The 26,520-nt window shown below is 41.7% G+C and overlaps 2 protein-coding genes across 6 annotated transcripts in view; one reads left to right on the top strand and one right to left on the bottom strand.

The window, feature by feature from the left end:
• FKBP15 (FKBP prolyl isomerase family member 15) overlaps positions 1-23,166 on the bottom strand; it is a 58,310-nt gene extending 35,144 nt beyond the window's left edge. For 2 of the 3 annotated variants that reach the window (XM_055301907.1, XM_055301908.1), the window contains exons 1-7: positions 22,942-23,166; positions 12,796-12,911; positions 6,696-6,780; positions 6,160-6,229; positions 3,451-3,525; positions 3,028-3,126; positions 650-799 (exon numbers count right to left, since the gene is read on the bottom strand). In XM_055301907.1, coding sequence (XP_055157882.1) covers positions 650-799; positions 3,028-3,126; positions 3,451-3,525; positions 6,160-6,229; positions 6,696-6,780; positions 12,796-12,911; positions 22,942-22,994 — 648 coding nt within the window. In that variant the 5' untranslated portion in view covers positions 22,995-23,166. Of the gene's footprint in view, positions 1-649; positions 800-3,027; positions 3,127-3,450; positions 3,526-6,159; positions 6,230-6,695; positions 6,781-9,329; positions 9,491-12,795; positions 12,912-22,941 lie in introns of those variants that run through there. The other variant, XM_055301909.1, reaches the window with a different exon arrangement.
• Positions 23,167-23,355: 189 nt separating this feature from the next.
• Positions 23,356-26,520, top strand: part of SLC31A1 (solute carrier family 31 member 1) — a 38,984-nt gene continuing 35,819 nt past the window's right edge. The window contains exons 1-2 of one of the 3 annotated variants that reach the window (XM_055302554.1): positions 23,369-23,493; positions 24,094-24,290. The gene's annotated coding sequence lies outside the window, so the exon portion shown is untranslated. Of the gene's footprint in view, positions 23,494-24,093; positions 24,291-26,520 lie in introns of all 3 variants that reach the window. The other 2 variants (XM_055302555.1, XM_055302553.1) reach the window with 2 other exon arrangements.

The raw sequence follows: 26,520 nt of genomic DNA, 5'->3' as shown, positions 1-26,520 counted from the left end.
CTCAGCGGTTGAGCGTCTGCCTTCAGCCTAGGGTGTGATCCTGGAGACGTGGGATCGAGTCCCATGTCGAGTTCCCTGCATGGAGCCTGCTTCTCCCTCTGCCTGTGTCTCTGCCTCTCTCTGTGTGTGTGTCTCTCATGAATAAATAAATAAAATCTTAAAACAAAAAAAGACCTAAAAAGAAGGTCACATCATGGCTCACATTAAGGCTAAGTTGGCTAAGCTCTTTCTGTATCATACTGCTTTCGTAAGCTTAAGGATATTAAAACACAAGTCCACTCTATTTATAATATCTACTATACAAAAAAAAGAAAAGAAACAACTATGAGTAAGTTCTAAAAAGAAGTTTTAAGACCTAATCCTATAAGAATAAAGTCAAGTTTAAAACTGATACAAAAGGGCAAGACATACACATGAAAAATTACCAGAAATGATACTTAGGGAATTAGTTTTCATTCTAAATAGGAGACAAAGTAGCAATGAGCAGATTTAATAAGCATTTCAGACTATGCCTCAAAAGCAGTCAAAGCAGAGTTCCTGAAAGATTTCTATTTGCCAACGACAGCAATTCACAGTAATAATATTTTATATATGAATAGCCCTCATGCCATTTCAATTACAAATGAACCTGCAGGCTACATTTCCTTACCTGGCCCAGGACATGGTTCTGAAAGAGCCAGCTGGTATAGGCCACTTCCAAAGAATCTCCAACTTCTACAGCAGGGCCCTCCGCTACAATGAGGTCCTGGGAGAGCACTGCATCTAGGGAGGGGGTGCTGTTGCACTTGGCAATGCACACCTGCGAGATGAAATCAAAGCAGCATAAACTTAGTTTAAGCTCAGTAAATATTCAGTCCATTTATTGCTAATGCTCTTTTCCAAACAGTGGTATCCACTAACAAAACTGATTACATGTTCAGAAGTAAACTATTCCAAAGTTAGTAATCTTGCCAGGAATCAAAGTGCCTAAGAGTAAGGCTTTGGAGTCAGACTGTCTGGGTACAGACCTGGGTACTGCCACTTATTAACTTGTGGCCTCAGCCAAATAACTTAACTTCTGTGAACCTTATTTCATAAAGGTATTTTGTAAAATGGAGATAAAAACTCTGCATATTTCCTGGGGTAATTATGAAGATTGAGCTAATACAAAGAGTCCTTGGCACCGTGCCTGGTAAATAACAGTAAGTACACGATAACTATTAGCTTCCATTATTATAAGGATTTTACCGTTTCAGTGTCTGGGAACCTGTGAAAGCAAGGAAAGCTTCTAAAATGATTTCAGAAAGTATTTCTAAAGACAATAAACTAGAAAAAAGGTTCTCTGCAAAACCATGCTGCATTCCCAGATTTGCATGTCTATCACCTACAGATTTAGTCATATCATCTCAGCACAAATCTTTGACAAAAGAGCCAAATACATCTTCATAAATACTTACTTTATGGTCAATTATTTAACATGGTCTACATTAGAAGTTTGTTACTCATTTTCTTAAAAGGTTTCATTATCGCAATCAAATAAATGCTACCTAAAACAATGAGAAGTTATTACCAAGCAAATAAGACAAAAAAAAAAAAGATAATTCTATATGTTGGCAAAGATAAAGTAAGAGAACAGATATGAATGTCAAACAGTACGATCTCTATGAAAAACTACACCAAACTGCCTACAAAACCAAGAAATATATGGACTCTTGGACCCAATCCTTCACTTCTAGAAATCTAGCCTGAGGAAATAATCAGAAGGTGGGGGGGAAAGGACACAGATTCATACACAACAATGCTTACTACAGTACTGATGGGGAACACAGGGCTAGCTGAGGACAAAGCACAGGCTGACACCCCATAAACGACCCCCCACCAGGGTAGGATATGTGACATTCCTCAGAAAGTTTCCAACTAGGGCAGCTCTGGTGGCGCAGCGGTTTGGCGCCGCCTGCGGCCTGGGGTGTGGTCCTGGAGACCTGGGATCGAGTCCCACATAGGGCTCCCTGCATGGAGCCTGCTTCTCCCTCTGCCTGTGTCTTTGCCTCTCTCTCTGTGTGTCTATGAATAAATAAATAAAATCTTAAAAAAAAAAAGTTTCCAACTATCTTAATGTTAATGCCTTTCTAGAGGGAAAAAAACCTTTAGGTTGATGATGACAGGTCGTTCAGTATCTTGTAGGTCTTCTTTAGCATATGAAAATCATTTTGAAACCTCCCTTTTCCTTATTTTCTCCCAAGTCTGCAGGTATATAATTAATCAGCCACCCTTCTCAAGCCTGGGGCAGCAGTTCTTCCTGCCCATGGGTCCTGTCCTCTTGATTTAATAAAACCACTATTTTGTACCAAAGATGTCTCAAGAATTCTTTCTTGGTTGTTCGCTCTGGATCTCACCCCAACAAACCTCACCTATATTCCAAAACTACATCAGTATCATTTATTTCAGACTGAAAACAGTCTTAATGTCTAAAAGTAAGGGAATGGTTAAATAAATTAAGGAACACTCATACTATGCAGCTTTCAAAAATGTTTCTAAATAATTTTTCACGAAGTGGGGAAAAGCACATTATACATTGATTAAAAAATATAGCGAGATATTGAACTCTTAAAGGAGTATATCTACTTATGTACATTACACATAGGAAAAAAAATAGTGGTTACTTTGGGCAGGAAGATTTCAAGTGATTTTTTTTTTTAATTCTTTCCTAAATTTTCTACAAGCATCATTTAACTTTGTAAAAATTCTTTTAAAACACTATTTTTAAAAGATAGTTTTATTTATTCCTTAAGATAATTTATGAAGTGGAAAATGTTTTAAAAAGTTTGCATGACTTTTTTTCTCTTCAAGTCTCATTTTCAAGCAATTTCAATAAGGATTCCTATTATTTCCCTGAAATACAATAAGCTCAAGTGACAATTGAGTGGGTTTTTAATGCTTGTCACTAACAAAACACAGGTGGTTATGAATTTTCCATATAGTTTCCTAAAATCAAGGGAAATGCAGGCTAGTGTTTGGCCTCTCACAGGAAGAATAAAATGGTATTACCTGTTTATTGAACTCCACTGCAGCCTTTTCAGACTCAAACATGATGGACCAGTTTTGTCTCTGGTCATCATAAAAGGTACTATAGTTGTTGGGCCGAACCTGGGGAAAGGAGAAATGTTGGGATAATTCAATGACAGGTGGCACAGTACATAAATCTGACTGCCTAAACTTGTAGATAAGGGTCTTGACTCAGGTGGACCCAGAGATAGGGAACTTCTTCCCTCCCATCTCCACCAACCACCATTGGTCCATTTCCTAGAAGGCAGCCAAGAGACCTTTTCAAGAGGCTCTGTTAAGATATCCACTGTGATATCCAGGGGCTGAAGCAGTAGATCTTACTGCCACCAGGTACACACAGACCGATCGATTTCTCCTATAAACCCATCCCAAAGGAGCTAACGAATACAACATGGGAAGTCTTACCATTAGCTCAAAGTTCAGATGAATCCTGGCAACAGTAACTGACTGTTGTTGACTGATATAAAGAAGAATCCTATACTGTACTCAAATAAAGACGGGCCAAAAAAAAAAAAAAAAAGAAAGAAAATAGAAGTTAAAAGGAAATACAAAACCAGCAATAAGATGTCAGGGATTGTGCTTCAAAGAGGCATATAACTCAAAACTCACTTGATCTCTTAAAGCTTAAGATTTTAAATTATATCTCCTCACTAACCATTTTAATTTCTTCTCATCTTGGCCTTACTTACTCTTTTCTGTAATTAGTAATGTCTTTATTTTGTTGGTATTTTCACTGGTATGAGGGATGACAAGAGATCTACAATTGGCCAACACATACATGAAAAGATACTTGGTGCTGGGCAGTCCAGGGGGCTTAGCGGTTTAGCGCTGCCTTCAGCCCAGCCCAGGACCTCACCCTGGAGACCTGGGATTGAGTCCCAGGTCAGGCTTCCTGCATGGAGCCTGCTTCTCCCTCTGCCTGTCTCTGCCTCTCTCTCTCTCTCTCTCTCTCTCTCTCTCTCTGTGTGTGTGTGTGTGTGTGTCTCTCATGAACAAATAAATAAAATCTTTAAAAAAAAAAGAAAGAAAAGATACTTGGTGTCATTAGTCATTAGGGAAATGTACACTAGAAACAAAAAAAGTACCACTTCACACTGATTAGAATGGCCATTCTTTTTTTTTTAAAAAAAAACTTTAAAAAAGTTAAAGAGGCAGAGACACAGGCAGAGGGAGAAGCAGGCTCCATGCAGGGAGCCCAATGTGGGTCTTGATCCAGAGTCTCCAGGATCACGCCCTGGGCCGAAGGCAGGCGCTAAACTGCTGAGCCTCCCAGGCTTCCCTAGAATGGCCATTCTTAAAAAGAAAAATAATGAAATATTGGGTAGTAGAGAAATTAGAACAGTCCTCTATTGCTTATGAAAGTGTAAAACAGGGCAGCCCTGGTGGCGCAGTGGTTTAGCGCCGCCTGCAGCCCAGGGCGTGATCCTGAAGACCCTGGATCAAGTCCACGTTGGCTCCCTGCATGGAGCCTGCTTCTCCCTCTGCCTGTGTCTCTGCCTCTCTCTCTGTGTGTGTCTCTATGAATAAATAAATAAAATCTTTAAAAAAAAAAAAAAGAAAGTGTAAAACAGTGGGGCACCTGGGTGGCTCAGTCTGTTGAGCATCTGTCTTCGCTCAGGTCCTGGGATCGAGCCCCAAGTCAGGCTCCCTGCTCAGTGAGGAGTTTGCTTTTCCCTCTGCCCTTCCCCACTGCTCGTTCCCTCTTTCTCTCTCTCTTTCTCACAAATAATCATCAATGGCTAGTATATGACAAAATCAGCGACAACTAGACATTAGCTCTGGATGGGAGAAATGAAAGATTTAAGGGACATAGCAACCAACTGCAATGTATGGACCTTATCAGACCCGATTAAAACAAACTGTAGAAAATAAGTAAAGAAAAAAAAGAGAAAGAGAAAGAGAAAGAGAGAGAGAGAGAGAGAGACTACCAGGTAAATCTGAACACTAGCCGGTAGTGAATGAGATCAAAAAATTATTGTGGGGATCCCTGGGTAGCGCAGCGGTTTGGCGCCTGCCTTTGGCCCAGGGCGCGATCCTGGAGACCCGGGATCGAGTCCCACGTCGGGCTCCCGGTGCATGGAGCCTGCTTCTCCCTCTGCCTGTGTCTCTGCCTCTCTCTCTCTCTCTCTCTCTCTGTGACTATCATAAATAAATAAAATTTAAAAAAAAAATTATTGTGGAATTTTTTTAGGTGATAACTGCATAATGGTTACGTTAGAAAACAAAAAAATCCTTGGGATATATACTAAAATATTTACAGCTAAAACTGTATGCTGGAGATATAGTCAAAATAATCTAAGCAAAAGGAGACTGGAATTAAAATGAAGTAAGATTAATAATTCTTAGAGTCTAGAAATGGGTTTCTGGGGGTTCATTATTCTAATCCCACAATTTTTATATGTGTTTCCAAATTTCTACAGGTAAGTTATTTGTTTGTTTTTAAAACAAATGAATGTTGTCTATTACCTTAGTTACCCTGAACAGGTTATCTTATCTATGTCTCAAGAGTGTCTTAGGAATGTGGCTCTTAGTTCACTGGGCCTTTGAAATTCCATAATTTCTCATGCTTCTCTCAACAATGTTTAAAACATTCTGGAGCAGAATTTGAAACTAGACACAACCACATATGGAAATCAAATCTCAGGGCTTCTAGCCACATTTGTTTTTGACCAAACCAATAGTATGCTGTGTGATCCACTGCCCATCCCATTGTCAAACTTTCAAAGGATAAACACTGGGTCATTGATCCAGGCATAAAGATAGAAAAGCTCTAAGTAGAATACTAAGTGTTTTTCACTACCTAGCAGATGGATGTCATGGGTAAATGGTTTACTCTAAAACTCTCCAAGTCTTTAGTACCACTTCCACAAAGGTCAAACTTAAAAGATCTTGCATGTTTGGATTTGTTTCAATGCACAATAATCAGCAAGATGTGACTATAAATGTTACTATTTACCTCATATTAAAAATTCACATTCAAAAAAAATTTTTCACATTCAACACAATCATCCTAATCCTCTAACACATGAGACACTGGGTGAGTCCAGGTAAAAACAAGCTCATCAGTATGATCTGGGACACCTGAATGTACACAAGACATGGGGGCATTCTCACCTCTCTGGCTGTGTGATTCCCCAGGACTGCAGCACCAAACTTGCCCTGCTTTACATATTGACCATTCATGCTACAGAAGCAAGAAAAATAATAGGTATGAATACTTTCTTAAACTAAGTAGAACCAGCTTCTATTTGCCATACAGAAGGTAGAGAATCTAGTCATCCAGCCTCAAGAAAAGGAAAGAGGTGAGTTTATAATTTAAAGCTCTTGTGCAACTTCTTTACTCTCTAAATATCTATTCATAATATCTCAGGGCAGTGGCTTTCTTTGAGCTCTTAAAAAGGCAGTTGTTGAGGCTATAAGCACTTCCTAGACACGGCTTAAAATACTAGACAAGATGGCTTTTCAAAGTTTTATGGGGAGAGTTTTCTAACTGAAATGTTAAAAATCATTACTGATCCTCTGGCTATGGAAGGACTAGGCAGCCTGTGTAGCTCATTGCCTATCCAACAGAGGCTTATTGAGAAAAGACAGGAGCTTAACCCGGTATCCCCCACCCCACCCTCAAAAAGCGTTCCTTCTCAGCTACTTACTATCGATAGGCATGAACTGCTGTTGCAACCAAGACAGTGGAGGTGCCTGTCGTAGAGGGTGCTGCTTTTGCTGTCGCCTGATTTCCTGAAGATGAAGAAGAAAACAAAGATGTCATTCGTGTCTTTCCTAAAACTGATTTTTAACCACTAAAGCAACTTCAAAATTCTATCTTATAGTTAAGTGGTACAATGTTTTTATGGCTGTTATCCTTATCTAATCCACAGAACAACCCTCTGATCTCATCTGGGGATGAGGAAGCTGAGGCTCGAAGCACCTGAGTACCTGACATCATGATGGCAGGGAGCCTAGAACTAGATTCCAGGATTCCTATTCCTCTCCATACAAGTCTTGGGGCTGGACCAGAGGCACTGCCCAGAAAGTGAGGTCATATTCCATCTACTTTCTTTCTTTCTTTTCTTTTTCTATTACTTTGCCAGCTATAATATAAATAAGATTACTTCTCCTTCCCTTATTTCGGACTGGAAAATTAATCATGATATTCATATCGCATTCACTACTTCACTTTACTTTTCTTTTCTTTTTTTAAGATTTTATTTATTTATTCATGAGAGACACACAGAGAGAGAGAGAGAGAGAGAGAGAGAGAGAGAGAGAGAGAGAGGCAGAGACACAGGCAGAGGGAGAAGCAGGCTCCATGTAGGGAGCCCAATGTGGGACTCAATCCCGGGTCTCCAGGATCACACCCTGGACTGAAGGTGGTGCTAAACCTCTGAGCCACGGGGCTGCCCACTACTTCACTTTTCTAGTGATACAGAGTAACACTGTTTTAAAACAGTGTATTTAAAGAAAACTGCCTATTTATACTCACCACATGAATGTGTTGACGGAAGAATAGTGACAACAGTGGCACAGACACAGAAACCAAGAACTTCCAAAAAGTCTCCTTGTTTGATTTCTTTCTTTTTATTAAAAATAAGACCACAGGCTTAAAATGGAGTCACTTAAGCTAAGTCCCAGTCACCAAATTGAGACTTCCGTACACTTGTCACTGAACTGAGACTGACGTACAGTTTCGGCTCTCCCTGAAATGGAATCTAGAACTAGTCAATCAGGAATTCCCTGTTCAGCACTAGTTAGGTCATCAGCATGACAGCCCCTGCCATCCCCTGAAGGAAAGTAGTAATCTTGCAGTAACTATCTTGTTTTCCCTACTGTAACCTCCCATCTGCCTATAAAAGTCATTTTGTTCAACTCCTCATAGCTCCCTTCTATCTGCTAGATGGGACGTTGCCCAATTCATGAGTCACTGAATAAAGCCATCTTTAAAATTTACTCAGTTGAATTTTTTTAACAATACTGACACATCTTTTCTTCTGATTAGAGTACATGTACTTTATATTTTGCAAAACTTAGCAAATGCAGAAACAGATAAAGAAAATAAAAGTGACCCTGTAGTCTCACCAGTTAAAAATAAACGTTAATAATTTGATGACTTATTCCTAGTCTATTTTCAATACACATAAACTTTGCAGCTTTCTTATGTTTTATTAAACAAAATTTATAATATAATTTGATTACCACCTTTTCTTATTTAGCATTTGTATTTCTTTTAAAACAGTCTTCAAGGGGAGCCTGGGCTCCCTTGAAGCCTGGGTGGCTTAATGGGTTAAGCGTCTGCCTTTGGCTCAGGTCATGATCAAGCCCCCACATCAGGCTCCCTGCTCAGCACACATGCTCTCCCTCTCTAATAAATAATCTCCAAGACAAAGATAAAATAAACCTAAAAATGCTTTTTAGTGGTTACATAAAACGCTATACTACAACTCTACCAGAATTTATCCAATGTCCTATTATTTGACATTTCTTTGGACTACTTCCAATTTTCCTCTATTATAAATAATGCTATGGTGAACACCCTGGAAACCTACATTTTTGTATGTACCTCTAATTACTTTCTTAGAATAAATTCTTAAAACTGAAATTATAGGGTGAAGAAGTGTAAAACATTTTAAGGTTTTGTCATGTCCAAATGCCCTTGAGAAATATCATACCAGTTTACAGCTCCACCAGCAGTGTGAATATACCAGCTTTGTATCCCTGCCAACAAGAGGTGACTGTCTTTTTAAATCTTTACCAACAGAAGAGGTGCAGTAGGGAATAGGAAAATGACGTGTCATTGTTGTTTTCATTTGCATTTATTTGACTATAGTGAAGCAGATTTAACATTTTCTATAGATTTGTACTGGTCATTATTTTGTTGTGTTTCGATGAATCGCTCACTTACATTGTTTGCTTACTGTCCTAGTATAGTCTTCATGTTTTCCTTATTATTTTGTAAAAACCTATAATACAGTTGTTAATTTTTTTTTAAGATTTTATTTATTTATTCATGACAGAGAGAGGCAGAGGGAGAGGGAGAGAAGCAGGCTCCATGCAGAGAGCCCAACGTGGGACTCGATCCTGGGTCTCCAGGATCACACCCTGGGCCGAAGGCGGCACCAAACCTCTGGGCCATCGAGGCTGCCCAACAGTTGTTAATTCAACCAGTACTGCCCAGTTGTATGTCATACTACAATAAAACTTCTCTCCTGATAAGCTAACTGTAAGAAAAAAAGTAACTAAGGCCAGAGGCAGGCTATTAGGACAAGTGGGAAATACTGAGAAAAAAATACCGTCTCTCCAAGGTCAGCCTAGCATCCTCCTTCAGGTTACTTCAACTTCTCCCAGTACACTCTTGTACTGGAAACAGAAGGCTGCTCGTGGACTTGCTAGAAGGCTGAGTCAGATGCCCACAATCACGGGGTCTTTTCATTGGCTTATCAGTCCTTCCTCTCTGAAATTGGTATTGCAGATTTGTCTCAATTCCCCACTGACAAGGACGTCTTTTTTTAAAAAGATTTTATTTATTCATGAGAGACACGGGGGGGGGGGCGGGGGGAGCACAGACACAGGCAGAGGGAGAAGCAGGCTCCATACAGGGAGCCTGATATGGGACTCGATCGCGGGACTCCAGGATCACATCCTGGGCTGAAGGCAGGGGCTAAACTGCTGAGCCACCCAGAGATCCCAACAAGAATTTCTTTTAATATGTACTTACAGATCTTTTGTTTCCTTTTTTTTTTTTTTGAGTAAAGTTTTCTTAAATTATAGTTGTTAGTGCCTGTTCATTTCCCCTTCTTTTTCTTCCAGTATACACACATGCACAGCACACACACATAAACACAAACACACACTCCATGTGTTGAACCTTCTATGCCGACCTTAATATTCATCACAATTTCTTTTGGAACATTTGGTCTCTTAAATTTTTTATTTTTTAACAATTTCCTCCTGTTAACCTTCTATTTCTCTTCATGTATAATCTGTTTTTATTCATTCTTGTGTTCCTTCTCATTTAGTCTTCATTTCTGAAGTTTTTCTTACGTCTCTGATTCTTGCCTGAGTCTTGTAACTTACTTCTGAGAATTTCCAATCTATGTTCTCATTTCATGTCTTATTTTCCTAATGTTGACAGGTGGTTGTAGTTTTTAATCTATCTATTCAGTAAGAAACATTCTCACATAACAGAGCTCTTGCTGTCTGTAGGGATACTGTTGTTTCTTGTTCTCTCTGTTGTTATAATTTGCCATGGAGTTGGATTCTGATAAGTTCCCACTGCTCATTTTAAGGTAAAATTTGCTTTCCTGAACTTCTAGGAGGTAGGGTTCAAGGTGGTGTTCTTAACTTCATAGAGCTCCCTCTTCTGTTGCTTTTGAATAGAGTTCAAAAATATGGTGGCTTCCTCCTGAGATTTCTTGATTCTATTTCTATCCCTACTTTTATCTGGATCTTTTCTTCTTCATGTCTAATATATCCCTATCCTCCTCAATTTTAATTCCGTTCCCAGCTGGTTCTTCTTGTGGGAACCTATCCTGGAAGGTCACCCTAGAGGATAGATTTCAGAAGTCCAGGATACCTGGGTGGTTCAGTGGTTGAGCATCTGCCTTTGGCTCAGGTCATGACCCTGGGGTCCTAGGATCGAGTCCTGTACCAGACTCCTTGCAGGGAGCCTGCTTCTCCCTCTGCCTATGTCTCTGCCTCTCTCTCTATGTCTCTCAAGAATAAATAAATCTTAAGAAAAAAAAATTCATAGGAGTGGGGCACCTGGCTGGCTCAGTTGGTAGAGCATGTGACTCTTGATCTCAGGGTCATGAGTTCAAGCCCCACATTGGGCATGGAGCCTACTTTAATAAAAAAAAAAAAAAGTGCACAGAAGCAAGACTACTCCAGCTCTTTCCGTCCTCCTCATCAACCCCGGTACCTGCCCACAACTAGAACAGGCAAAACTCTTTTCAGTTTCAGCTTGGCTTGCCATATTTTCCATGAATATCTGGTGGCTGTTTTGGAGTTCTCCCATTCTCAGATTTACACATCCACTGCTACCCTGTCTTCTTCCATGCAAATGCTGATACCACACAAGCCCTGTGGCTGTTAGTGGTTTGTCCAGAGCTGATTGTATTTTGGGATATTCGGAAAGATACCTTTTCAACTGGATTTGCTGTAAATATTATCCATAGGTTTGTCTTTTATATCTGCTCTATTTTTATATCGAGATCTGAAGAGATTCAAGAACTATGCTGCGGCTTCTTTCCCCACAAAGCCTCCTTATACAAATATCCCTTGAACAGAGAGGATCTCCTATCTTGCTACTTTATTTTTTCTTTGTAAATGTCCACATAAGACTGTATAGGTAATTTTTAAGCTGAAATGCCTCTATAATTCCCCTTTAAAAGTATAATTAACTCAGAGTTGTTGTTTTCTGATTAAAACAAAATCAAGTTACCTCACCGGGTAGGGACTGAAGTTCAACGTTTATTTTTATCCACATCCATTAACTCAACCACTTTAAACTGAGTCAGAAGCCTACTGTTGAAGAACAGCTGTGCCAGAGGAAATGTAAAGTCAGAGCCTACTAGAAATTTGGCCAGGTTATGGCTTAGAGGACCAGCAATCTACTGCAAAGCTGCCAAAAGTGACAGGTAAGATTTAGAGCAGGGGTCAGCAAACATTTTCTGTACAGGGCCAAACAGTAAATATTTCAGGCTTATGGGCCATATGACATCTGTTGCAACTCTTCAACTCTCAATAATCTAACAACATCCCCAGTGACAGCATTGTGCCTAACATATAAAAGGCACTCAATACTTTCATCTTCATTCAACAAACAATTTAACGTCCCTTACCACTTGGTTCTGCTCAGGACTATTTCTGTCAGTCTCCCACTCATCTTCAGGTTCTTTTTTTTTTTTTTTAAGATTTTTATTTATTTATTCATGAGACACACAGAGAGAGAGGGGCAGAGACACAGGCAGAGGGAGAAGCAGGCTCCATGCAGGGATCCCGCTGCGGGACTCGATCCCGGGACTCTGGGATCACACCCTGAGCTAAAGGCAGATGCTCAACCACTGAGCCACCCAGGTGTCCCTCATCTTTAGGTTCTTATACAAAGACAGCAAAATGTAGAGGAAAGAGCTTTGGAGTGAGTCAGGTCAGGATTCAAATTTCAACCATGTCACTTACCACTATATGACCTTGATCATGTCCCTAAACCTCTCCAAGCCTCTAAGCTGGTGGTAGACTTGCCATATTTCACAGCACTGCTGAGACAGCTAAATAAGGCAATCTATGTAAAGCACCTAAGACTAGACACAAAGCAGGCATTTTAGAAATATTAGTTGCCCCTTTCTGTCCTTTTATTCAACATGTCTCCATCATGATGACAGGTACAGGGGATACAGCACTAAGCATCACTGTCCAGTTGGCAAAAAGTCACTGTCAGCCTACATCTAACCTATCCAGGTAGAAGAAGTAAAAGGCAGCTCTTCCTTCTTGCCAAAACATTAGGCAGTACCTACTTGGAGTGCCTTGGGCTATAAACATGAGGCAAGAGTTTGCCTGAGACCTTCCTCCACCAGCTTCCAACAAAGGGCACACTACCTAGGTGCTGGAATTAGGATCTCAGAGCTTAGAGACAAATGTACCACTGGCAGTGAACTTGGCCAGACTGACTGAAGATGGACAACCTGGCATGTCACTTTTTGAAGACTGCTTATCCTTCTAACTAACCTGTTAAGGGCCAATCCTAACCTCTTCACTTACCTGTTGCTGTTGTTCCTGGGCCTTTTTTAGGCTGCTTGGGGGCTGTGTACTGGAAGAATTCATTTCCATAGCCAGCAGATGCCTGATCCGGTCCAAATAGAGAGGCCAATCTGGCACTGTTAGTAGAAAATGAAAATTACATCATATGACATATCTCAAGCTTTGAATCATTATAAAACCTGCTTACCTCCAATCTTGAACAAATACTTCCTTGATTGCATATCCCACCATTCAATACTGGAAGTGACAGCTAAGTGCCTTTGAAATCAAGATTATATTTGTGATCTGAACATCAGCTGACTTTGCCTGTCCACAGGACTTTAGTCAAGGCATTTATTTTGGACCTCAGTTTTTGTGTATGTAAATTGAGTGATTGGTAAATTGAGCAGATGCTCTCTGTGGTCTCTTCAAAGTATAAATTCTTGCTTTGGGCAAGTCATAGTTTCTTAGCTTTTAGTTTTGTTACACTGGAATAGAACTGTACTCCAAACTTACTCCATCAAACATGGTCCTATCATTTCACCTAACAGGCAGAATGATTCTTTACCATCCTTTGCAATCAATCTTATGCCCTAATCATTCCAATGAAACTGCTTTTAAGGTCCCAGCAACCTTTTTGTTACTAAACACAGTTTATCAGTCCTTATCTTATTTGGCCTTCATGCTGTCTTTTTACACTGTCAACTAATTTGTTCTTCTTCAAACAAACTCCTCCCTTAACTTCTGTGGGGATATTTATAGGAGTGGGAGGAGGGACTGGCCCAAGTAAGACATCAATAGATGCTAATGGGATCCCTCTCTTGTTGTTATCTCATGTCTCTGGATCCTTATATAATTCCTGGCCTCTTCTTTCTTTGTGCAACCTTTTATTTAAAAAAAAAAAAAAAAGGCTAATTGATGGGGGTGGGGGGAGAAAGAGGGAGGGACAGACAGAGGGGGTGAGTATCTTTAAGCAGACTACCTGCTGAGCAAGGAGCTTCCTCTCATGACCCATGAGATCACTGGGATCATGAACCTAAAGCCGAAATCAAGAGTCAGATGCTCAACCAAATGAGCTACCCAGGCACCCCTTCCCCAACCTTTCAAAGGCCCATGCCCTCACGAGTGACACTCCCCCACCCTTGGCAATCTAATTCATTTACGTTGTTATCAAGTGCTATCCAAATGCTGATAATGTTCAAATCTGTATCCCCAACCCAGAATTTGCTCAGAAAACACATATATCCCACCAGCCACACAAATGCAACATGCCCAAACTAGAACTCCTATCTTTCAACCCCCACTGCCCCAGCAAAACCTGCTCTTATTCTTATGTTCTCTTCTCCCAGTGAAAATACTTTTCGTATCAGGATCTCCAAGACCACCAGTGATCTGCCAGGACTCACTGGACTCAGCATATTGTTGTACTCATGGCTAAGAAGTAGTACAACAAAAGAATAACACAGCAAAATCAGCAAAGGGAAAGAAAAGGCACATGGAGGCAAAGTCTAGAGGAAATGAGGAGCAAGCTTCCAAAAGTCCTTTTCCAGTGGAGTGAAACTGACATTTACTTCCTCCACCAAAGAGTTGTAACAACACATATATAAAGTATGGTCTACCAAGGAAGCTCATTAGAGACTCAGTACCCCAGGTTTTTTTTATTGGAGGTTAGTCACACAGAAACCCTCTAGCATGAACCAAAACTTTATACTCCCAGAAATAAGGTAAGGTTCAATATAAACCATACTGTTTGTACACACAGGTTTTTTTTTTTAAGATTTTATTTATTTATTCATGAGAGACAGGGAGGGAGAGAGAGAGAGAGGCAGAGGCATAGGCAGAGAAAGAAGCAGGCTCCATGCAGGGAGCCCAATGTGGGACTTGACCCCAGGACTCCAGGATCACACCCTGGGCTCAACTGCTGAGCACCCAGGCGTCCTTGTACACACAGTTTAGGCAGAGACAGCCACTCCTCATTTATGGAAAGCTTTGTATCAGTGTGGGGAACTGTTTACCAATCAAGTTCCCATACGCCAGCCAAGTGCCAACCCTGTAAACAGAACTTTCTGAAAAATGATGTTGTCATGTCTCCTCTTTTCTGCAAACATCCACAACCAAAACTGAAATCTGGGGAACATCCTTGGCTCCCCCCCACCCCGGGTACTCCTAACCAATCCCTGAGTCCATTTGATTTTACTTAATACCTTCTTGAACCCATCCATTTCCCCCCATCCTCACTGCCACTTCCGTAGCTCAGGTCACCATCATATTTGTCTAACTTGAATTATTCTGACAAACTCCTGACATCTCCCTATCCTGGTCTTGCCTGCTTACTTACCCTTTTCCCCCACTGCATCAACAGTGATCTTTCTAAAAACCAAATGTGATCAAGTCTCCTTGCTCCTTAAAACCCTCAATAACACCTCAATACTACCAAGATAAAAATCCGAACTCCACGAGACAGCTATACAAAGCCCTTCAAGACCTTACCTCTCCATACTTCCCAAGCTTCCTAACTGACCATTTCTCATCTTCAACTGTGTGCTGCACAGAACTTATAGTTTCTCAAATAAAGCAAGATCTTTCTAATCTCCTGCCTCTGGATATGCTGTTTCCTCTGCCTGAAACATTCTTCCTGTTTCTTTTCTCCCCTGGAAGATCCCCCTAATCTCAAAGTCTAGATAAATGATCTTCTTAGGGGCTCCCACAGGAGTCTACTTCATTCATTCAAGAAGTATGTATCCAATGCTGTGCTAAACGCTGAATATACATTAGTGAGCAAAGCTGGGTTCTATATTCAAGGAGCTTATATACTCTAACACAGAAATTAAGCATTACATAATAAATAATTGCAAACTGTAATATAAGATATATATAACAGGTAGTTGTATGGAATTATATTCCATGTAGATTAATAAAAGTTATTCAATCAGTTATTATATAACATGATAATTGACTATTATAATTACTATTTGACTATATTTTGCCGAGGGTCTGGTACAGGCTCAGTAAATGAACTCAAAGTCTAGTCTGGCTCTGAGCTCCTCTTCTCCAAAGGCATCTTTGGTTTAGGTAATATAAATATTAAAGGGAGCCTGTCTGTCTCAGTCAGTAAAGCATGGCGACTCTTGATCTCAGGGGTATGAGTTCGAGCCCCAGGATAGACATAGGGATTACTTTAAAAAACAAAACAAAACAACACCTTAAAAAAAAACCCTCACAACTTTTGGAGGCCTTTCCCCCAATAATTTTAATGTAGAATACATACTAACATTTTGCAAAATAAATTTAATATAATTTGAAACTATCATCCTATTTTCTCAAGGTAGTGTACTATGAGTTTCCTTTCAGTTTCCTGTAAATGGGGTCAACAATGCCTGCTTTATTTTTTTTAAGTTTTTATTATTTATTTATTCATTCGTGAGAGACACAGAGAAGCAGGGAGGCAGAGACACAGGCAGAGGGAGAAGCAGGCTCCCTGCAGGGATGGTGGGGGACTCCATTCCAGGACCCAGGGATCATGCTCTGTGCCAAAGGCAGACCCTCAACTACTAAGCCACCAGGCATCCCAATAATGCCTCCTTTAAAGGACTAAGTGGTTAAGTGAGACTGCAAGAGCAGAGAGCAGTGCTGGCCTAAATAAGTCATCAACAAATTCTAATAAAATTAAGTGGAGACCATGATTTCTCCTTTAACAGAGGCAATCTGGTAAGATTCCCTAAAAGAATAATGCCTTTAACACAGTGAAAAATGTACAAAACTTAAGATCAAACTAAGATCTTAACTAGCTTATAAGCTATAATAGCTATAATAGCTTATGCACAGATAAATGATAAATAAATATCCTTGTTAGCTTCAGTATGGATATGGATTTTGGATTTGCTGTTTTCATTTTGTTGCTATATTCTTTTCAAGGGAAAGACAAAAGGGTCATATGTAAACTATGTTTCCATAGATGCTCTAAAGGCCAACCAATTGATGACTGCAAAATCAATCTAAAAGCCAGATTGACCCAATGATTTTTCAGATCCATTCTATTTTCTAGTAATTTTCTAAAATGAACTCTATATAGATTTAGGGGCATAAGTTTCTCATAAATTATTTTTTCCACTTCTAAAGTATTCTCAAATGTACATACTTCTCTATGATAGCAAGAATGGGCTTGCTAATTCTGGACTTGAGTCTCTATGTTTATAATTCGTAGTAAAAGTCATTACACCACTAATTACATTTTTTTAAAATTTTTATTTATTTATGATAGTCACAGAGGGAGAGAGAGAGAGGCGCAGAGACATAGGCAGAGGGAGAAGCAGGCTCCATGCACCGGGAGCCCGATGTGGGATTCAATCCTGGGTCTCCAGGATCGCGCCCTGGGCCAAAGGCAGGCGCCAAACCGTTGCGCCACCCAGGGATCCCCACTAATTACATTTTTAAAATAAACATTAGCCAATGCATTTAGTTGCCAAAGTCATTACGTAACCTTAGCTTTTTTTTTTTTTTCGTAACCTTAGCTTTATACTCCTTTTCTTTTCTCATCAGTTGGTTAAGCTCAGGTTTTTTTTTTTTTTTTTTTTTTTTTTTTTTTAAAGCTCAGGTCTTGATCCCCGGGTCCCTGCTTGGAAAGAGGCCCGCTTCTCCCTCTCCGTCCACTTGTGCGTTCTCTCTCTCTCTCTCTCTCTCTCTGTCAAATAAATAAATAATCTTTAAAAAAAAAAAGACAAAAAAAAAACAGTAATAGATAGCAGTTATAGTGTATTAATTCTATTTTTTAAAACAGGTTCTTTTTGTTGCTAAAGTATTTATTTTATAAACTATGGCTTCAAATATCTACTTCTACAATAATAATGGGCACATGACAGTCTAGTAGAAATCTGCTTGCTGGATTTTTTTTTTAATTTTATTTATTTATTCATAAGAGACACAGAGAGAGAGGCAGAGACACAGGCAGAGGGAGAAGCAGGCCTCTTGCAAGGAGCCTGATGTGGGACTCAATCCCAGATCCTGGGTTAATGCCTTGAGCCAAAGGCAGATGCTCAACCGCTGAGCCACCCAGGCATCCCTGCTTACCTCTCTTTTACTTTTTAGCTGTATGACCCTAAGCAACTTACGTCTCTGACTCTTTATTTCCCATGTGCAATATGGATATAATAGTAAAAACTACCTAATACACTAGTGAGGAAAAGTAAATATGATAATGCATATTTATTAGTATGGTACCTGACACAAAGTACACAGTATGTGTTGTATACATATGTGCACATATCCAATGTCGCTTGAACTCATACCCCTGTAAGGGAGAAAGCATGATCAATCAATGCACAAATTGACCACAACTATGAAATGCTATTAGCTGAAATAAAGTACCATACACTTAGCAGACATTCACATATTTCTTCACTTCAAAGTCACGATGGTAGGAAAAGAGTTAAGAAGAAAAAGCAAAATAAAAAAACAAGCAAGCTGATTTACCACTTTTAGATTAAACATGGATTTGAAGAGGCTTAGAAACTTGGAACACAGATTATCAATTACTTCAACAGCTATCTCAGGCACTAATACTCTCACTTCTCCTAGGCTTGACTATCCTAAATGGAATCAAGTCAAAATACTTGAAAATTAATAAGTATATTTACAGCAAGTTACAGTTATAAGAGGAAGTGGAAAGCAGCTGCAATACCTACTGTCATATGTTCTACTTCCTCAGGAAAAACAAAGAAGGAATAGCTGAATCAGAGACCGTTGATGAATCTTTCAGTATTCTCAATCTTATTTTTTTTTTAAGATTTTATTTATTTATTCATGAGAGACACACAGAGAGAGGCAGAGACATAGGCAGAGGGAGAAGCAGGCTCCTTGCAGGGATCCCCAAGTGGAACTCGATCCCAGATCCCGGGATCATGACCTGAGCCGAAGGCAGACGCTCAACCTGCACTACCCAGGTGTCCCCTCAATCTTAAAATTTGATTTGGTTTCTCTGGTTATTACTGGGAACAAAAATAAGTGATCAGTACCACTTTGTTTACTAAGCCTTTTATCATTCAATTAGCTGCTGTGTATGTTTAGGGGCACAGTTTAATGCCTAGAACTAAAAGATTTCATGTCCTTGATGGGCCTGCTCAGAAAAGCCACATTAACTGAGCCACCAAGAACTATCTCAGGCCAGGAATCTGGAAAAGAACACATGACTGGTGTTATTCACCCTGTCATTTTCAATCAGTAGCAGACTGCTTGTTGCATAAAAGTTGGGAGCTTTAACATTCATTTATAGGCTTCTCTGAAATATTTTTACCTAGTGAACAAAGTGAACTTAAAGAATCTCTTACAGGATGCCTGGGTGGCTCAGTTGGCTAAGCAGCTGCCTTCAGGTGAGGTCAGGATCTCAGGGTCCTGGGATCAAGCCCCACATGTGGTCAGTAGGGAGCCTGCTTCTCTTTCTCCCTCTCCCCTCATTCATGCTCTCTCTCTCTCTCAAATAAATATATAAAATCTTTAAAAAAAAAAAAAAGATTGTTAAAGTATCTCTTATAAAGTTCCAAAAGGCACAGCCATATACAAAACAAATTGATATGAAAAAAATATTAATTCAAAAGGCTTTTTCCCCCCTTTAAAAGATATTTTCTTAGTAATTTTTTATCCACTTTATCCTTGGTTTGGGAGATGTTTGTTAAAGTCTTCTTTATTAATGTGCTTATTTATCCTTTTATATCCTGTAGTTTCATTTTATGAAAGTTAATGCCTTACTATGAGAAGCCCTCAGCTTGCACAGTTCCTACACATAATATCTTCAGTTAACATGTTTTAATTAGGGGCACCTGAGTGGCTCAGTGGTTGAGCATCTGCCTTTGCCTCAGGTCATGATCCTGGGGTCCTGAGATAGAGTCCTGCATCAGGGTCCCCAGAGGGAGCCTGCTTCTTTTTATTTTATTATTTTATTTTATTTTATTTTATTTTAATATTTTATTTTTTTATATTTTATTTTATTTTTTTATATCTTATTTTATTTTATTTATTCATGAGAGACACAGAGAGAGAGGCAGAGACACAGGCAGAGGGAGAAGCAGGCTCCATGCAAGAAGGAGCCCCATGTGGGACTCGATCCCCGGGTCCCCAGGATCACACCCTGGGCTGCAGGCGGCGCTAAACCGCTGCACCACCGGGGCTGCCCAGGGAGCCTGCTTCTGGTTCTCCCATGTCTCTGCCTCTCTGTGTGTCTCTCATGAATAAATAAGTCTTTAAAAAAAACAAAACAAAACATGTTTTAATTAAACTAACACTAGTCCCTCAACAACACAGTTCAAATTTCACTTATAATGGTATATTAACTGTTAGTGCATAAAATGCAAACTCTGCAGCTAGTTCTTCAGTCCACAAATCACTACATAACAGATACCCCTCATGAACAGTGAGCAATTTTATCACTTCTTTCAGTCTGTTGGTGACTGGACACTGCACACCTGTTTTTCAATTCAGAGACAGAGAGCAAAGGGTGCGCTTGGTGCTGTCTTGTCTCCCAGTGATAAACCCATATGACATTTTACAAAAACAGATATTCAAAAGACAGAATTGGGCAACAAAGATAAAAATACAGCACAGAAACTAATGTGATAATGCTGGAAGTGAAATTTAGGTCACAGTATAAATGAAGTTATAGAAGAAATGGTAAACTGTGGAACTGTTAACGTCACTGCTGTTTGAGAGACTAAATGTGCAGTTAGAAGAACCTAATGAGGGAAAACATCAATATATATATAAGTGGTTATGATGAATGTCCCAGAAGAAATGACATACCAAAAAACTTCACATTAAAGGAACTCTTGGAAGTATTTTACAACATTGAAAACACAAAGGATAAAATGTCAGAAGCTGATCCAAATTTAGAAATATGACAATTTCCCAAGGCATAGAAGAAATCCCCACTCCTTATCATAAGTTGTACACACACACAAAAAAAAAATAAGTTGTACACACAGAAGGTAAGCACTCTTGATTTTTTCCTTGATAAATTTTTTTTAAGATTTTATTTTTATTCATTTGAGAGAGAAACTGTTCCCACACGAACAGTGGGTGGGGGGTGGCAGAGGTAGAGAGAGAAGCAGACTCCCCACTGAGCAGTAAGCCTGATGCAGGACTCAATCCCAGGACCAAGAAAAAACAACCTGAGTGGAAGGCAGGTACTTAACTGACTGAGCCACCCAGGCGCCCCTCTTTATAAGTTTTTGAAAACAGAAAACACTAAATCTTATTAAGGAATCAACAGTTTGTCTCAACCAAAATTTTTAAAGACCATGAAACAACTGTAATCTTTCCCACTGATTATCAAGCTTACTTTGTAGTTTCAGCTTGCATGGCCATATTTGCAGTAACTCACTACCTTACAAAGCAAATTTGTATTTGGTTCCAATTTCTCTACATCCTTACCACCACACTGTCTTTTTGATAAACAGCCATTCTAGTGGGTGTGAAGTGGTATCTTGTTGCGGATTTGATTTGCCTTTCTGTAATAACCAATGATGTTGAACATCTTCTTATGTACTTACTGGCAATTTGTACATCATCTTCTTTGGAGAAAGATCTCTTTTGCTTATTTTATTTACTTTTTTTAGATTTTATTTATTTATTCATGAGAGACCAAGACAGAGACAGAGGCAGAGGGAGAAGCAGGCTCCCTGCGGGGAATCCCATGCGGGACTCGATCCCAGAACCCTGAGATCATGCCCTGGCCGGAAGGCAGGCACTCAACCACTGAGCCACCCAGGTGTCCTTCTTTTGCTTATTTTAAATTCGGTTCATCTCTTTGTTTTTCACCTGAGTCTATTTGCTAGCTCATCAGATTTTTTTTTTTTTTTAAATAGGTGAGTTAAGCCTCAATCAAAAAGGTGACTACACAGTCAACAGCAGCAGGCTGGACTATGTGGAAATTTTAGTGACTGTTTTGGGTGGAAATAGGGAAAAAGGAACCAAAGCAGTCTAAAAATAACTGAGCAACTGAAAGAACTCAAAGTGGAACTCCGTCGGTGTGGACCACCTAAAGTGAAAGCAGGGGTGGCACAACGTGGTGAGGGTGAAAAAAGGACCTAAGGGTGGGTAATACACGGCCAGTCACAGTTTAAGTCAAAAGATCGTATTCAAGACCAAAAGAGGGCCGTGTCATTACGGCCACTCTTGTACTGAACTCTTCAACAGGACTAGAAGCAACCTGAGAGGAGAGTAGGCACAGCAGCTTAACCATTTTTGTGACCTGTCAGCGGTAAGATGAGGAGTATATGTTGGGGTCTCGGTCATCCTTCTGTACGTTCTTAAATGTGTTAAAAAAAAAAAAAAAAAAAAAAACATGTCCAAAGAAAGGGCTCTGAAATATCAGGATTGGCAGCTCACTTTCAAAGGGGTCAAGCTGCCTTAGGAACGCAACGCGAGGGAAAAGGCTAACCTGATTATGGGAAGAGACAAACCCCTGTGGGTTGGCGAGCTGTGCCCCAGGCTGCTATGTGTTAGGGCCAGGGGGGGGGGGGGGCAGCGGTCTCTTGCAGGGCTTCTAAGCTTTGGAGGGCAACTTCACAGCTGTCACTCACTCAACAGGCACTCCCGGAGCACACACGACGCGCTGTACTGAGCGCCAGGCAGAGATGAGCAGCAGCAGGAGTCCCTGCTCTGCCAGGGTTCATAGCCTAGTAAGGACAGGGGGGTTATTCACTAGCCTAGCCGTAGGAATAAGGAGGAAAAGAAGCGAGGCATCGTGCCTGGGTCTGTGGGAGAAGGGAAAGCGCCCAGAGGGGACATCCGGGCTGGGCCCTAAAGGATGCTGGAGCTGACCCACAAGGGCCAGGGAACTCTCAGGTGTCACTGCCTTGTCCACGGGGAAGAGAAAAAGTCTCCTACGAGCCCCCAGCGGACTCCTATAAGCCCTGAGCCAGATGCTCTCACAGGACAAACTCAACCACAAAGCAAAAGGCGAACCTCAGGGCCCAACTGAGGGACGAGGGACATGCCAGGTCCAGCACCGAGGGGCACCGACACACACACAGTTTGGAGACCTGCGGGGCTCCGGAACGTGGCGGGGGGGCCCGGACCCGGAAGTCGGGGAGAAGTCTGACACCAGAGCGACCCCTCCCACCATCTGCCCAGTTCCCTTAAGCTACGCCCCCTGTCCCAAGCTTCTCGGTCACTCACCCGCCGCTAGGCGACAGGAAGTCGGTGTCGTCCTCGTCTCCCCCACCGAACATCGCGGTGCCTTTCTCCCAGCCGCAGGGCGTGAGGGGCGGGGGGACGGAGGTGGGAGGTGGAGGGGGAAGTAAGAGTGTTTTCGGGGCTAGAACTGTCGTGAAATGCCGCGGCGGCGTGCTGCTTTCCGGCAGGACGAACTCTCGCACGGTCGCTCCGCAGGGAGCGGTCTAGGCGCGGGAGAAGGTGCGGAGCGGGGAGGGCGGAAGGCAAATGGGAGGGCCTCGCGAGCACGCGCGCCCGTGACGTCAGGCTCCTGCAGCCTGCGGAGGCGGCGAAACCCGCGGGATCTCCGAAATCCCGCGCAGGGATTGGCCGACGCGGCAGGGGGCGGGGCAGGGGCGGGGCGGGGCGGGGCGGGGGCGGGAATCGGCGGCCTCCGTGGCGGTCGTGGACACGTAGAGCCCGGCCGAGGTGGAGGGGGCTTCCGAAGAGTCGTGGAGGTGGTGACGGGTTGAGGTTCTGAGAGGGCGGCGCCGGCGGCGGGAGTCGATCTGGAAGGTAAGCACCCCCAGCCCGCTCCCGCCTGCGGCTGGGGCACGGTCCTCTCTCCCCGCCGGACCGGGACCCTCCATGCGGCTCCGCTCTGCTTTGCGAAAGGAGACAGGGCCTGGGGCTGGCGGTCCGGAGAACTGATCTTTTCGGCTGGCCCCCTGCAGTGACATAGCTAGGGGTGACCTTGGGGTTGGGTGTCCGGTGCCTCACTTTCCCCGTCCATAAAACGGGCCTGTCGTCCCTTCCGCTTGTCCCCCGTGGCCGACCTCGCTGTTTATTCAGCGGGCTCTTTGTCCAGGGCTTCTATGTGCCGGCTGGCCAAGAAGCTTTTAGACCTCAGAGGTCATCGCACTGAAATCCCAGCCTCCTCATAGCCCCAGAACTTGCAATAGGGGACACGAAGTAATAATAATAAGCATTTGGATGACTAGTCCGAGGTCGCACGGAGTAAAGGGCAGACTGGCGCTGGATCCCTGGTCTCTTGAATCGGGACCGATTGGGGGAATGAGAACCTACCTCATCGACCCTTAAGCACAGTTCGCCCTTGCAGAGTGGTTACCGCTCGACTGTGGCATGGGTCTGGAGAGAATTCCCCTCCTTGTGCAGGTGGGGTACCGAAGAGCTGGGATGTTCCGGGAGTGAGTGATGGAAAGGACGAGACTTCGGCAGTGGAAATCCCCAGTCCCGATCTTGGTCTGGATTTTGCTGTCTTCTTGCCACACACCTGAGTCAACATCAGTTGTTGGGGACTTCTCTGTCTCCACTTTCCACCCTCTCTGTATCCTGTAGAAAGTGTTTCTTCGGTAAGCTGATAGGATTCTGGAAACAATCTCAGGGTAAGCCTGGTTTAGCCAAGGTTTACCCTCTATCTGGATGAGCAGGTACTGTATCACTGTCGCATCCATTTCCGTAGATCTCAACGGGGTTCTTTCACCCAAGGCTTCTCCAGATCAGATTAGTACAACAGGTGGCCCTTACCGGGATGTTTTACTCTGTTCGCGTGAAATTAAAGTGAGATGATTGGTAGTGATTCACTTCCTAGAGAACTTCATACCTCTTGGCGCTTCCCTTGTCCTGCTTTCCAGTATAGTTTACTTCTGTGTGCTCTTACTAAATTGTAAGCTCCTCAGGGACGGAGACTGTTTTATTCCTTGATGTCACCTGTGTCACAGAGCGCTGTGCCTTGGTAATAGTGGGTTCTTACCCTTTGTTAGACTGCGTAATGGAATTCATCCTTATGCCCATTCCTTAATTCATGCTCTTAGGAATTTTTTCAAGTGTGATCCACAGAGCCCAGCAATGGCTCTTGCCTTCCAGAAAGATAAAAATGCTGTGCTAGCTGGGAACTCTCAGGGTTGCTTCATCTCTTTTGTTAGCTGAAGATTGTTTTACTATCGTTTAAAGCTCTAGGGGACGGGAAAGGAGGATAGAATAGTTAGAAACAGAATGTGTAACTCCGATTTTTATTGGTAGAGTATTCCTCCATTAAACTGAGGGACAGGGCTGTTATCTGCTTCCTGTGTCCATTTTACAGATTACGATGGTTAAAGCAATGAAGGCTGACAGTGAAAACAGTGATGCAACTGGAGGCTAAGCAATAGAATTGAAACTCTTTGCAGCACCTCTGTTTACGATATGAACTTGGCTACCTCTCAAGAAAAGAAAATAAACTGCCTAAGTGACATCACTCTTTCTAACCCTTTCCCCAGTACTGGTCTTCGTTACTCCAGCACTGAAACATCTGAATAGTGCTTTTTAAACACATGCTAAAAGATCACTTGAGTACTTATCTTGAATTCTTGAGTTCAGGATATTTTCATTCAGGGTATTTAGGTAGCCTTTTTAGATAGGTAGGCATGTAAAATCTGGATCAGCGTTTTGGCAATTGAGATACCAGAGATCTGCATGCCCGGGTCACCGTTGTGGGAACGCAGCCATTAGTTCCGAAAAAGGGGAAGATGGTGGTGAGGCTTCCTCAGTCTTTCAGGATTTGAATTGCAGGATTAGGTACATCAAAGAGCCACTGTGGGGGGGGGGGTGGCTGGTTCAGTTGCTTAAATGTCTGACTCTTGATTTCAGCTCAGGTCATAAGATCGACCCCACGACCCCACGTTAGGCTCCATGCTCAGTGGAGGAGATTCTGCTTGAGATTCCCTCTCACTCTGCCCCTCCCTCCACCTGTGCTTTCTCTCTAATAAGTAAAGAAATAAGATCTTTTTTAAAAATTGGGGGGAAAATTAAATAAAAAGCCACTGTCATCCTGAATTAGAATATTGGACCAGGAATCGGGAAACCTGAATTCCCATCCCAGTCCTTCTAACTCACCTTGAGCTTGGACCAGTCTCCCTAAACACTTTGTAAAAGGAGTGGAATAGACCCACATATCTATTAAGTACTGCTGGGGATACAGAGGTAAGGAAGGCACAACCCTGATCTCAGGTTGGAATTAAGCATTTTTGTTTGTTTGTTTTGCCTAAATACACAGTTTTTAGATGTATTTATAAAATATATGGACTCCCTCCGCAGATTAACCAGGAAGTGGCAATTTTAACAGTTCCTTTCAAATTACCAACAAACTTGCTATAGAGATGATAATTTTTATATACAGGTACACCCATACTAATCTGTACTAGTGAATGCATTGTAAATATTAAAGATTAGGGTGCCTTGGTGGCTCAGACGTGGAGCTTCGGCCTTCGGCTCAGGTCATGATCCTGGGGTCCTGGGATCGAGTTCCGCATTGGGCTCCCCACAAGGAGCCTGCTTCTCTCTTTGTCTCATGAATAAATATCTTAAAAAAAAACCCAACTATTAAAGTTTAAAGTTATGGCCAGGTTAGGTGATAAGTGTGGTGATAGCAATATGAATTGAATATAGGTTTGGGGGAGTTAGTATTGTGTTCTTTTTGTTCAGTTACTGAAAACAGAAGAATGTTAGAAGACAGTTCAAGAAATGTCTGAAAACCTTCTCTGTGTAGGGCACTGTGCTGGGTGTTGCCTGGAATAGGAAAATGAATAAGTCATTGTTCTTGTC

The sequence above is a fragment of the Nyctereutes procyonoides genome, unplaced genomic scaffold (assembly GCF_905146905.1).
Source record: "Nyctereutes procyonoides isolate TBG_1078 unplaced genomic scaffold, NYPRO_anot_genome, whole genome shotgun sequence".
NCBI lineage: Eukaryota > Metazoa > Chordata > Mammalia > Carnivora > Canidae > Nyctereutes > Nyctereutes procyonoides.
The sequence above is the reverse complement of the archived record's forward strand: the minus strand, read 5'-3'. Positions and strand labels throughout refer to the sequence as shown.